General features: G+C 40.1%; 1 protein-coding gene across 1 annotated transcript in view; it reads left to right on the top strand.

The window, feature by feature from the left end:
• The first annotated feature begins 440 nt into the window (after window positions 1-440).
• Window positions 441-14,179, top strand: part of STX17 (syntaxin 17) — an 82,959-nt gene continuing 69,220 nt past the window's right edge. Inside the window, exons 1-3 of the mRNA XM_006864746.1 lie at window positions 441-509; window positions 7,531-7,602; window positions 10,361-10,429. Of these exons, the coding sequence (XP_006864808.1) occupies window positions 441-509; window positions 7,531-7,602; window positions 10,361-10,429 (210 nt within the window). The remainder of the gene's footprint in view (window positions 510-7,530; window positions 7,603-10,360; window positions 10,430-14,179) is intronic.

The following is a 14,179-nucleotide window of genomic DNA, read 5'->3' as shown; positions in this document are numbered from 1 at the left end:
GTCACTTCATATGTAAATGAAATTTAGACAAGGCATAAGGAAAACCATAGACAAATTTATACATTTGAATTATGGTGGTGGAGAAGAATATTGAAAGTGCCGTGGATTGCCAAAAGAATAAACAAATCTATTCTGGAAGAAGAATAGCCAGAACGCTCCTTAGAAGTGAGGATGATGAGGCTTTTTCTCTCATCATTTGAACATGTTATCAGGAGGGACCAGTCCTTGGAGAAGACGCCACACTTGTCAAAATGGAGGGTCAGTGAAAATGAGGAAGATTCCCAATGAGGAATGACCTAGTGGCAAGAATAGGTCAAATGTAGCAACATTTGTGAGGATGGCACAGAACATGGCAGTGTTTCATTCTGTTGTGCAGAGTCACTATGAGTCAGAACTAACTTGACAGCTAGAAGAACAAGCAAATCAGTTGCACATCCAGCATGCTTCTTAGAAGCAAGGATGTGGAGAACTTTGAGCATGACATTTGGAAAGACCAATCATCGCAAGAGGTAAAGAGGAGAGTCAGAGAAAATGAGAGAATCCTTCAATTAGATGGATTGACACAGTGGTTAAAACACTAGACTCAAACACATCAATAATCATGAAAAGGGCTCAGACCTTGGCAATGTTCCTTAACAATTGTGAAGTGGTACACGACCAGGCAGTGCTTTGTTCTGTTGTGCATAAAGTTACTATGAGTAGAAGCCAACTTGACAGCACCTAACAACAACCAGGATGTCAAGAGTCAAAGAAGACTTAATGTCAACTACAGCAAAGCAGTGACGAGTCCTGGTGTGGCACTGTGGGCTAATGCGCTAGGCTACAAAGCCATTTGAAGTGCAAAGTTGGCAGTTTAAGCTCACCAGCTGCTCCTCGGAAACCCTACACAGGGTTGCCATGGGTCAGACCCGACTAAAAGGCACTTAACAACAACAATAACAGGGGTCCTGGTGTGGAGCTCTGGGTTAATGTGCTGGACTGCAGAGTTGGTTTGAACCACGAAGGTGGCAGTTCAAGCTCACCAGCTGCTCCTAGGAAACACTATACAGGGTCACTATGGGTCAGAACTAACTCAATGGCACTTCACAACACCATCAGTAATAAGGAGTCTTGGTGTGGCACTGGGGGTTAATGAGCTGGACTGCAAGGTCAGTTTGAAATGCAAGATCGACGGTCAAAGTTCACTGGCTGCTCCTCGGAAACCCTATTCTGGGTCACTATGGGTCAGAACTGACTCGATGGTTCTTAACACACACACACACCACACCAAGAGCAATAAGAGTTGACTCATTCTGTTTTGGAACCTGGACTGCACTTTTCAGAGGGCCTTCCATTAGTGACCCAGTGCAGCTTTTCTCTAATGCAGACCTCTGGCCAGTTTTCTTACTGTTCTCCATCACAGTTTTCAAGGGCCTTTAGCTCTAGAGGATACCTGCTAAATGCTTGTACTTCCCCAGGGTCCACCTGGTCCTCTTTTCTCAGAAAGGCTTAGAGTAGCTGTGTCAGTATCCAGTGCAAGCAGGATGTGATTGTTAGCAGGGCCAGGGTGTGGACAGAGATTGGACTTGAGGACATAAGAGTAAGTATATGGGTGTCTATCATACACTTGCTTACTCCCTCATGGTGTAGAATGAACCAGGGCAGGAACAAAAAAGGAGCAGTATGTGGGTCAGGGTCGTAAATATACTCTACTTGCCACTCTGTTCTGGGACAGAACCTCAAGAATTTCATAAAATCTAAATTCAAATCTGATCGTTCAGATACTGTATTTGTCAAAGGACAATATATTCATTTAACAATATTCTGGCTTGATTTATACTTTTTCAATTTATACATATGATATATGGGGTCTCCATTTTTCTCTTTCCCTAGGTTCACTAATGTTTGGGATGGTCCTGGCAACAAATAGAAATGATTTTTTTTCTTCCTTAGTTTGGATTTGAAGGGTCTTATCTGCAACATGCTCCTCGGAAACCCTATACAGGGTCACTATGGGTCGGAACCTACTCGATAGCACTTAACAACAACAACAATCTACAACATTTTTATAGAAACTAGCACCAGAATGACAAAATTCGTTCTATTTGCTCATCGGCTCCTACTAAGCGGAACAAGTGTCACATTTTCTCATTGTGCCTTGTTCTCTAGTCACATTATTTGTTATCCTATGACACTGAAATATTGTGTTTAATATTTTTGCTCAAGTCCCCCACTTGCCCACTACCCTGACCCATCCATACTCCTACTAGAGTATCACTTTTGTGATGTAAATATTTTTATCATTTTTACTCACTTACGTGTACCAAAATTTAGACAGTCCTGGAACATAGTAGGCATGCAATGAATAATTATTGAATTAATAAATATGACTATGTGTCTGAACATAAATACAGTAAAAAATATATTAGGTAACCTCTGGGTGGAGGGATTAGATCATGATTGAATTTTATTTATTTTTTTATGTGTCTTATGAATTTTCTATAGTAAATGTATCTACTATAATAAATAAAATCATAAATATGTAAAATTACAATCACTATTCCTTATCTGTAAGTGTGTTGCTATTTCTTGAGTAATGAGTAATATTGTGCTCATCCAGCAGTTGAGAAATTAAGCTCTGAATTTATACATTTTAAGTATCTGAATTTTGTGTTTTTTATATCCTCACCAATGTCTTTGCAACTTACATAAAAGGCTGAATGTTTTTCTGCCACACGAAATAGATTTTTGTATCCTGTCCACTACCTTCTGACATTCCCTATATTTTTTAATTTTGTGTTTGCATTGTTGTTATTGCTGTTGATAAGTACTGTTGAGTCGGTTTTGACCCATAGCAACCCTGTATAGGGTTTCCGAAGAGCTTGAATCACCGCCCTTGGGATTCAAACTGACTTTGCAGTCCAGCCAATTAACCCATAGTGCCACATATAGCACCATATATACTGACTAGTTTGCACCTTGACTATTAGCCAAAGGGATCATATAATAGTCTATGCCAACTGTGTGCCTACAAAGCAACAAATAGAGTAGTCAACTCACAAATTCCCATTAGTTAATTAATATTCCATTCACTCTGAAAAGATGATCTTCACCTTCTGAGAGTATACATCAATCAAGGTGTCATTTAAGAAAAATTATCTTAACGTATGAGTAATAGAGTAGACAAGTGTATATAATGGTTTCTTCTCCTCCATAATAGTTTTCATGATCCTTTAACCTCAAGGGACAACAAAGGTTGGCAGTTCAACCCCTTGCCAAGATACCTTAAAAGATAGGACTGGTGATTTTCTTCTGAAAGGTCCCAGTCTTGTAAACCCAAAGGAGCAGTTCTATTCAGCACCCATAAGGTCGCCATGAGTCAAAAAGTGATTTCACATCAACTCCCAACTATATCCATGGAGGAAGTACAGCAGAATATTCCTTAGAAGCAAGGAAGGTGAGACTTTGTCTTACTTACTTTTGACCTTCATAAGTAGAGATTTATCCCTGGAGAAGAACGTCATGATTGATAAAGTAGAAGATCAGCATAACAGAGGTGGACCCTTTGTGAAATGAATTGACACCATGGCTGCAACAATAGATTTAAATATACAAATGGTGACGAAGAAGGCCCAGGCCTAGACGATATTTCCTTGTGTCATTATGAGTTGGACCCAACTCCACAGCAACTAACAACAACATTACGGAAGTGGATGAATTTCTTGAAGAGAAAAAGAATTGACTATTTTGAGAAATACTAATAAGTGGGCTTATTAAGAGACCAAGAATTCTGAGGAGGAGACATTTAAGTATTTAAGCTACAAAGGAGTTAGACAAGGGGTGAATGGAAGTTGGTACAACTATAGTCATGAATGACGCCCTAAGATCTACACAGCTTGACCTGTGTAAATGTTGGGAGAAGGTCAGCCTGACTGCCCTGTAGAATGAGTGGTAAAGAATTTGGGGGATGGATCTTTTTAGAAAGTTCTAGAGATAAATCTGTCAAGTACTATATTGAAGAACTCGGAAGAGCAGGGATAGTAAATTGAGCTTTCTTTTTGAGGGGATTAGCCCAAGTGCATTTTAAAATTATCTTTTAGTGGTTTATATGTCAGAAGGGACCAGTCACTGGAGAAGGAGATCATGTTTGGTGAGGTGGAGGGTCAGAGAAAAAGAGGAAGACTCCAGCGAGATGGATTGGCCAAGTGGCATCATCGATGGACTCAAGCATGGCAACAATTGTGAGGTTGTCCCAGGACTGGGCAGTGTTTTGTTCTGTTGTGCATAGGGTCACTATGAGCCAGTGCTGACTCGATGGCACCTAACAACAACAACATGACAGGAATCCAGTGAAACTGCTAATCACAAGGTCTATGGTTTGAGCCCATCAACTGCTCCGTGGGGGAAAGATGAGGCTTTCTGCACTTATAGAAGATTTACAGCCTTGGTAACTCTATCCAGGATGGCTATGAGTTGGAATTGACTTGATGGCACTTAATAACAACAAGAGCAGCCGTAGGAAGGAGGTTACAGTTGGTGCCAAACTCTCCAAATGGGTTATAAACGTGATCACACTTATTAGCAATTTTCAGCGCCTGTTATGTCATTAGGTACATACACATGTGGGTTTAGCAGTGGTGCAAAATGTTTGCCCTCGACTGCAACTGAATATTTGGCTGTTTGAATCTGTCCAGTGGTGCCGAAAAGGGAACACCTGGCTGTCTGCTGCCATAAAGATTATAGCCAAAATAACTAATAGTTTTTGTTAGGTGCCATCAAGTCGGTACCGACCCATAGCGACCCTATGCACAACAGAAAAGAACTGCCCACTAGGGTGTTCTTGGCCATAATGTTTATAGAAGCCGATTGCCTGGTCCTTTTCCTATGACGTCTCTGGGTGGACTCAAACTGCCAACCTTTTGGTTCGTAACCAAGTAACTAACTATTGCACCACCAGGGTTTTTGGTTATTAATTACATGGCTACCATTTAGCCAAACATTTCTTAGTTCTATGTTTTTTTATTTTTTATTGCTGTGGAGTCAATTTCAACACATAGTGACCCTCTATAGGGTTTCCAAGGAACAGCTGGTGGGTTTGAACTGCCAATTTCATTGTTAGAAGTCCAGTGCTTGTCCTACAGTGCCACACCTGGACTTAGTTCTACAACATTCATTAACTCTTTATTCTTATATTAAGCCTATGAGGTAAGTATTGCAGTGTTATTACCTCTGAGGCACAGAGAGGTTAAATTACTCCCCCAATGTCACATAGCCATAAAAAGCAACCGATCTGGGATTCAAACTCGTGCACACTCTTTTCAGTACCCAAGCTCGTAACCAATAGGATGTGCAGCAAAAGTATTATACAGATTTCCAACCCCAAAGATGACTGTTAAAGTCACCAACCAAACAGACTATCAGACTCATATAAAGCAGAAAGAAGTGTTAAGTATTCAAAGACTAAACAAAAGATGCCATTAATAGTGATTTAGGAAAGATGGCATATTGGCAGGAAGTTTGTGAATGGTGTGAGAGTGGAATCTGGGAAGACTCTGTGTATAGAAATTGTATCAGGCCTCTAATATAAGGGAGGTTGAGGACCGGAACCAGACACAGAATCCCTCTTGGCCAGGAAGTGTCTTAAATCACTTGTCAGCTGTCATAGTCAGGAATGTATAGCCCTACTATGCTCCATCAACACTGACGGCAGCAGGGTCCATGCATTTGCACAATAAGGTTTTGCTGAATGATTGGCAGGCACCATGCCCAGTAAGTAATTGGGTCATAACAGTTGCACTCGGTCTGTGTGTAATGATTGTTGCAGATGGCCAGAGCCCATGAGCTGAGGCCTGGCATCAATTATCAATGACATCTTCAGCATCAGCTATGATCCTCATGACTTGCATTCATGCAGCAATTTGCATATGACAAAAAGATTTTCCTGTGTGTTATATCATTTTAATCCCTGGATATTGAAAAATTTTGCCTTCACTTTTAGAAAAACTATTTTGTTTTTTGCCAAATGTGATATATGCTTATAGTTTGAAAAGTTAAGTGGTACTATTAAGCTTATAATAAAAACCAAAAGTCCTCACCCAATTATTTCCTCCTTCCTATTTCCACCTCCAAAGAAGTAATCAATTTTAGCTTAGTTTTCTATGTTTATTTAGGCATTTGTTCTCATATATCTTATAAGAAATATGCTTACATTTTTATTTCTTAATTTTCCCATTTTAAATATTTTTCATTGATTTATGAGACATAATAAGGTTTTTACTATTGAATACTCTCCCTCCTCTCCACCCACACAAATATATACACACATGAACATACCTCCCATCTCATAGATTCTGACTACTTCTGTATCACACAATTATTGACTGACTTATATCCCCACAAAAGATATATGGGGTTCTGGTGTGGTACTGTAGACTGCAAGGTCGGTTTGAACTGCAAGGTCAGTGGTTCAAGCTCACCAGCTACTCCTCAGAAACCCTATATAGGGTTGCTATGATCCTAATCGACTGCACTTAACAACAACAGCAACAACAAAATCTATATTAATACCTTGCCTACTATTGTAAAATAGAAACTTGAGGGGAGAAAAAGAAATGTTAGGAAATATGAGTACGGAAAGCTTGTAAGGGTGTCTTCAGCCTATAACTGATTGAAATACCTAAAAAGAGTTCTAGAACTTGCCCAGTGAAATAGGCTTCTTGTGGAGCCTTTGCAGTGCATAGGACCTTAGGTGGAATCCTGAGCCCCATCCAAAACCTTCTAAGGTTGGACATTCCCTCTAGAAAGGACAAGCAGACTAGCCTGGAACAGCTGGGGCAACAGAAGATACATCTTCAAAGAAAGACCAACAGGAAAAATCCAAAACAAAAATGGCAGTATGATTGGTTACTATAAGAACAAGCAAGTGGTTTGCTGGGGAGCCATCAAGGCAAGCAATCATCAAGTCTCTTCAGGACAAACCTTTCTCCAAGACTGAATTTTGATTTTTTTAAAAAGATAAATTTTAAAAAGAGATATACTAAGCCCTAGCCCCAGTACTGCTGAATGTGACTTTATTTGGAAACAAGGCTTTTCATCAAAGATGCTGTCAGTCAAATTAATGAGGCCATACCTGAGCAAGGTATATCTTCTACATGAGGAAAATGGACATTGAGACAGTCACACAGGAGGAAGACACATGCCATAAGAAGATGCATCTAAAAGCCAAGGAATAGCAAGAAATGCCCGTGGAAGTATCCCTTAGAGCCTTCAGAGAAAGAGAAAGATAGAGTATGGTCAATCTAGCACTTGAACCCAGACTCCCAGCTTCCAGAACTATAGAAAATCAACTTCTGTTCTTTAAAACTGCCCACATGTGATAGTTTTTACAGCAGCCCTAGGGAATGAAGGCATTGGCATTTTGGATTTATGAATACTTTGTTTTATTAATATGGAATTTAAATATTCAGTTTTACCATCTATTGCAATAAAATTGCATGTCTTTTCTTGAATCCTTTATGTGGCATAAATAATCACCTCCTTTTTAAATTACAGGTTCCCTTGGCTACTAAAAAAGTAAAGTGTTTTTATAAAACCTTTCCTAAACAGAATGGCAAAAACAAAGAGGTAGTGACCATTCATTAGTATGGAAAATATGTTTTCAGCATTCCTAGACCCAAAAAATAATAGCCTACTGAACCATACTAAGTAACAGACAAAACCTAAAAGAACACTAGCATACAGTGTTTGCAGATAGAGTTCAAAGCTGTGGCAGCTCAAAGCTGAGATGAAGACTAAGAGTTCCCAGGGAAGGAGTTTAACCATGTCAGTCTTACTACTGAGGTACATGCTGCATCGTTTCAGTTCCTTGAAATACAGGCCCTGAATGTTAGTTTTACTTTTTGCTGTTAATGGTAAAAGCAAAAACCGTGCTTAGATTTCTTTCAGCTACTCAAAAGATGTACTAATGTAAGTCTGCAAAGTGGCATAATGCAAATTTTTGAAAAGCAGAGGATAACTGTACTTAGTTTTCTCTGTATCAGTACTAATTATAAAAGGAGCTCTCCTGGCTCTGTCAGATAAGCACTGGAGTGCTACTGTCAAGGTCAAACCCACCAGCTGCTACTTTTAGAAGGATTAAGCTTTTTGTTTCCATAAAAAATTTCAGCCTTGGAAACTCTATGTAGGGGGGCTATGAGCCGGAGTCCTGGTGTAGTACTGCAGGGTAATGCACTGGACTGCAAGGTCAGTTTGAACTGCAAGGTGGGAGGTTCAACCTCACCAGCCACTCCTAGGAAACCCTACACAGGGTCACTATGGGTCAGAACCAACTTGATGGTTAACATCAATCACAACAATTGATATATTATGGAGTCCTAGTGTGCTGCTACGGGTTAATGCACTGGACTGCAAAGTCGGTTTGAACTACAAGGTCGGCAGTTGAAGTTCACCAGCTGCTCCTCAGAAACTCTATGGGTTGGAACTGATTCAATGGCACTTAACAACAACAATTAATATATTCAAACGTTTAAAGTAGTTTCTTTTTTAACTCCCTGGAATGAATCTTCCCTGGAACCTTTTGTATCCCCTCCCACTTTCAAAGGACTGATCAATAAGCGGAAGTGGGGGGAAAACAGCAATGAAGTTGTGAGCTAAATCCGACTCCGTTCAATAGACTCCTGTCAACCTGGGTTGAGACCTGGTTGGCCAGCAGTATGGCAAGACCTGGGGACTCCTGGACCCAGAAATAGGGACATGGACACAGAGGATTACAGCAGAATGTGAAGTGTCCAGCTGAAGTGAAGTGTCCAGCTGAAATGAAGTGAGGGACCTGCACAAGAACAAGTATTGGCACATACATATAGATAGTACCCACTTGACCTGGCTTCAATGGCTGGATGATCAGAACTCAACTAGAAGTAGAAAGAAGAGGAAAGAAAGAGTAATCTGATACAGTTTGATGAACTTGACCTATACTTATGGATGTAGTAGCACAAAAGAGGAAACATACCTTTACTGTGAAAATCATTGTCACCACCTTGGTGTATAGGGTTGACAGGGATGGGCAACTTAGACATTGGCTACCCAAAATGAAGGGGCTACAAAAGCAGGAAATAACTGGATTACAAGCTTTCAAGAGGGTGCCTAGTTCCAGAGCGTGCAGAGGAAGGTAGAATCTCCACTAAGTGGTTTCCAACATGTCTGGATGGGGCAGATAAAAGGAGATGGGGATAAGACTCTTGTGATTCAATAGTTAATAATTGCTATCAGGACTGCCTGTGAGTGTTGGAAATGTAAAGATAGACATTTTGTAACAAAAGGAGGGGAGTGGTTGATTTTGCAGTCCAGGAGCAGAGGTCCCTGGGGCCATTAAGGGAAAAGAGCAGTGTGTGGGATCCTATCCAGAGAGACAGTGATGCCAGAGATGGAGGCAGAGGCGATGATGTTGAGAGATGGAGCAACTGGGGACTCTGGACTCAGGGAGGGAGAGGTCTGTGTGCTGACAGCCAGGGTGCAGGCTTGAGGGGTGTACCCTTTGGTTGTTTGATGATTCATGGAGGGGTTTGTAATCATTGCAATGAAACTAAATATGATGGGATGAATGTAAAGCTAATGTTCTCCCATGTAAATGATCACTTAATTCACAATAAAAACTTAAATTAAAAAAAATAAACACGTTTACAAAATAAATAAATAAAAGATCAGGATCTTTTTGAAGAGCCAACAGAGATAGAAAGCCTTTCCATACAGCAAGGGCCCTGAATTTTGAACCTCCATCCTTCTAAACTGTGAAAGAATCAATTCTGTTTGTTTAAGACATCCACTTGTAGTATTTCTGCTATAGCAGCAAGAGATAACTGAAGTAACCCCTTTCCCCAATATTCTGTGTTAGGGGTATTGGTGGTAGTTACCTTACAATTTAGACTTTATATTACAGCTGATTGTAACTGAACTGCAAATTGAATGAACAACATCCAGAGGTGGATACAATCACTAATAAGACATTGGAATTCTTGGTTTGAGGAAATAATGAGTATACCTTTATATGTAGGAGAGATAGTTGCACCATATTAGGCAAAAATTAAAGTTGCTGTACTGTTGTTTTGAAGTTTAAACATATAGATAGAGTTATAGATGCTGCGTATCCAAATGCATGAACCATGCAAGATGTGGTCAGGTCTTAATACTTTTCTACCCACTGAGGTCCTCTCTTGTATGCAAGATTGGTTTCTAGAACAGATTTGGTCAGTGACTGGCATTAGCCCAAGATTTGGAAGGTGGAGAAGAGAGATAAGCTATTATTTTCTGGCAGCTATACTGGCAGACACATGAGCTTTGCAGAAACTTCTGGTGAACTCCTGCAAACATCTGCCTCTTGCTGCAGGCAGTGGACCCCAATGGGGTCAATGCCCCTGCTGCGTTCCTGCCCTTTCTGAGTCCCCGAATTCCCGCAGTACATTTTCTGACCTTCTTTTTCTTCATCTTTCAAAAAGATTTGCAAGAATTTAATTTACCATCTTAATGTACTTCCTACTTAAAATAGCGGGAGTGATTTTTGGTTTCGTGGTCAAATGCAGCCATTTCTCATTTTCCTCCATAATATCGCATTTCCCCTCTTCTGTGCTTACTACTGTGGGATATAATTTGGGAGATCCAGTAGAAGAGAAGACAAGGCTATATCTGCTAACTATTTGCTACATAAACATCCATCCCAAATTTGTTGACAAAAACAGGAACTATTTTATTGCACTTGCTCACAGATTCTGTGAGCCAAGAACCTTGAAAGGACAAAATACAGCAATTTTGTCTCTGCTGCAGAACATCCTGGCCATCTGGGAAGACACATAAACTGGAGGTGACTCCATGTCTGGGAAGTGAAACCATCCAAAGCCAGTCTGGTTTCTGAGCTAGGAGAATACTAAGACAATGATTTCTGATTGAAGTGTGTACACCTGGGTATCTCCATGTGGCTTAACTTCCTCACAGCATGGCAGCCTCAGGGTAATAGATTTTCCACATGGTAGTACAAGGCTCCAAGGAGTTCTGGTAGCGTGGTGGTTACAAATCGGGCTGCGAACCACAAGGTCAGCAGTTCGAAACTACCAGCTGTTCTGCAGGAGACAGATGAAGCTTTCTGCTCCCGTAAAGATTTACAGCCTTGGAAACCCTATACAGGATTGCTATGAGTCAAAACCGACTCCACGGCACATAACAACAACAGTACAAGGCTCCATTATCTCTTTTTTTAAAAAAAGAGCAGCTTTTATTATTAACTAAGTAATAGTTTACATTGTAGAAAATTGGTTTTGTACTCAACCAATTGTACTTTGTTTCCAAGCACTGATTATAATCCTCTCCATGCACCATCAGTTAACAGTATTTGCTTCTATTTCCTTTTTTTCTTTTTTTGATGTTCACAAACACACAAATATAGAACTGTTTAAACAACCAAAGGGCACATTTTTCAAACCAACCTCCTTCCTGTGAGCACACAGCCTTTCTCTTTCCATGAGTCTAGAGTCCTTAACTGCTCTATCTCTCTATGCCAGCATCCCTGCCTCCATCTCTGGTGTTGCTGTTTCTCTGGCTAGGATCTCATATTCCCCTCATGTTCTTCACTCTGGATGGCCCCAGAGTCCATTGCCTTTTATGACCTAGTCAATTGTAGTCACAAGTCCACCCATCCAAGGGATAGGCATCATCCATCTCCAACTGTTGATGAGAGAATTTGGGGGCCATTGGCAATATATGTCTTCTAAGAATTTTGGGGCCATGCCTTTAGATGATATAGCATACCAGCTAAATGATATGACTACAGATATTATTCCTTCAGGCTGGAGTACTCTCTTTCATCATCTGTCAATACAAATGCCATCCACATGTTTTCATGAGGTGCCATCAAGTGGATACTGACATTCATAGTGGTCATATACACAACAGATCAAAACACTGCCCAGGCCTGCACCAAACTCACAATTGTAGCTATGCTTGGGTCCATTGCTGCTGTCATTGTGCCATTCCATCTCATTGGGAGTCTTCATGTTTTTAGCTGACCCTTCACTGTACCAAGCATGTTGTCCTTCTCTAGAGACTGTTCTCTCCTGATAATATGTCCCAAGATTGAGAGACAAAATCTCACCATCTTGGATTCTAAGGAGCATTCTGGTTGTACTTCTTCCATCACAGATCAGTTTGTTCTTTTGGTGGTTTGTAGTATTTTTTATATTCTCCTCCAGCTTCATAACTCAAATGTATCAATGCTTCTATTCGTGTGTATGTGGTGTTGTTGTTAAGTATCATTGAGTTGGTTCCCACTCATAGCGATCCTGTATAGGGTTGCCAAGGAGTGGCTGGTGAGTTTGAACCGCCAACCTTGTAGTTCAAACCGACCCTACAGTTCAGCACATTAACCTTCAATGTCACAGCAGGACTCCTCACATGTATATGAGATTATTGAAAATACCATGGATTGCGTCAGGTGCACCTTAGTCCTTAAACTGGTATTTTTGCTCTTCAACACTTTAAAGTGGTCTTGTGCAGCAGATTTGCCTAATGCAATATGTTGTTTGATTTCCTGAATGCTGCTTCCGTGAGTGTTGATGGTTGATCCAAGAAAAGTGAAGACCTTGACAACTTCAATCTTTTCTCCATTTATCATAATGTTATTTACTGGTCCAGTGGTGAGGATTTTTGTTTTCTTTACATTAAAGTGCAACCCTTACTGAAGGTTGTGGTCTTTGATCGTCATCAATAAGTATTTTAAGTCCTCTTGGCTTTAAGCAAGCACTGTTGTATCATCTGCATATCGGGTTAGATAGATTATTTATTTCCTGTCTCCACCACTCTATACCCAATGACTTTGCTTCATAATTCATGTCACTTACTTAAATTTCTCATTTATTTGTTTAACACTTATTGCCTGCCTTGCCTTACTAGAATGTAAGCACCTGGATAGTAAGGTCTTTGCCCTTGGTCATGATCCCCATGAGATCCCTTTAGAGTTTTTTTTAGAGCATAGATGTCAGTTTAAGGACTAAAGTGTGCCTGACCTAAAACATAGTATTTTAAGTAGCATCAAATACATGTGAAAATTGGACAATGAATATGGAAGACTATAGAAGAATCAATACATTTTAATTATGATGTTGGAGAAGAATATTAAAGTTATCATGGACTACCAGAAGAACAAACAAATCAGAACTGGATGGAGTACAACAAGAATGCTCTTTAGAAGCCAAGATGGCCAGGCTTGTCTCTCATACTTCAGACATGTTATCAGTAGGGACCAGTCCCTGAAGAAGAACACCATGCTTGGTAAATAGAGTGACAGTGAGACCCCCCAACCAGACGAATTGGCACAGTCGACAGAAGCATTGGGCTTAAGCATACCAACAATTGTAGAATGGTGCTGGACTGGTCAGTGTTTCGTTCTGTTGTACATTGGGTCACTATGGGTCAGAACTGACTTGACAGCATCTAGAACCAACAACAAGAAGACATAACAGTAAATATTCAATGGATAAATTTACCATGTAAAGATAAATTGTTAAGTGATGTTGTGTACTGTCGAGTCTGTTTCAACTCTTAGTGAACCTGTATATAGGGTTGGAACTGCCAATCTTACAATTAGTAGGGCAGTGCTTATCCTACAGTTCCACACCAGGGTTAAAATTATTAAATAGATCTGAAAAATAATTGTTGAACATGGGTGAAATAAGATGTTGAGTACAACATTATGTAGTCAAATTGGATTTCAAACAGCAATGTGCACAGTATTATTGAGGAGACAAAAAGTTTTCATGAAAGAGGTTGGAATTGAGTTGGGTCTTAAGAACAGGACAGCAAGTCAGCATAAGGAAGGTAAGTTTTATTCATCTTTATATCTCCAGTTTACAACAAGAGTGTTTGGCAGATAAAAAGTACTAAAAATATATTTTTAAATTAATTAAATTTGTTGTTGTTAAGTGCCGTCGAGTTCGTTCTGAACCACAGTGACCCTGTATAGGGTTTCCGAAGAGTGGCTGATGAGCTTGAACCACCGACCTTGTTGTTCAAACTGATACTGCAGCCCAGCAAATTAACCCACAGCACTACACCAGAACTCCTAATAAAATTCAGAAAGGTAGATATCCCAGGAAGTGGGCCCACTGATTGGAGGACATCCATATTTGTGCCCATTCCAAAGAGAGGTGACCCAACAGAA

The sequence above is a fragment of the Chrysochloris asiatica genome, unplaced genomic scaffold (genome assembly GCF_000296735.1).
Source record: "Chrysochloris asiatica unplaced genomic scaffold, ChrAsi1.0 scaffold00069, whole genome shotgun sequence".
NCBI classification, from domain to species: Eukaryota; Metazoa; Chordata; class Mammalia; order Afrosoricida; family Chrysochloridae; genus Chrysochloris; species Chrysochloris asiatica.
This window is presented reverse-complemented; position numbering and strand designations above follow the sequence as displayed.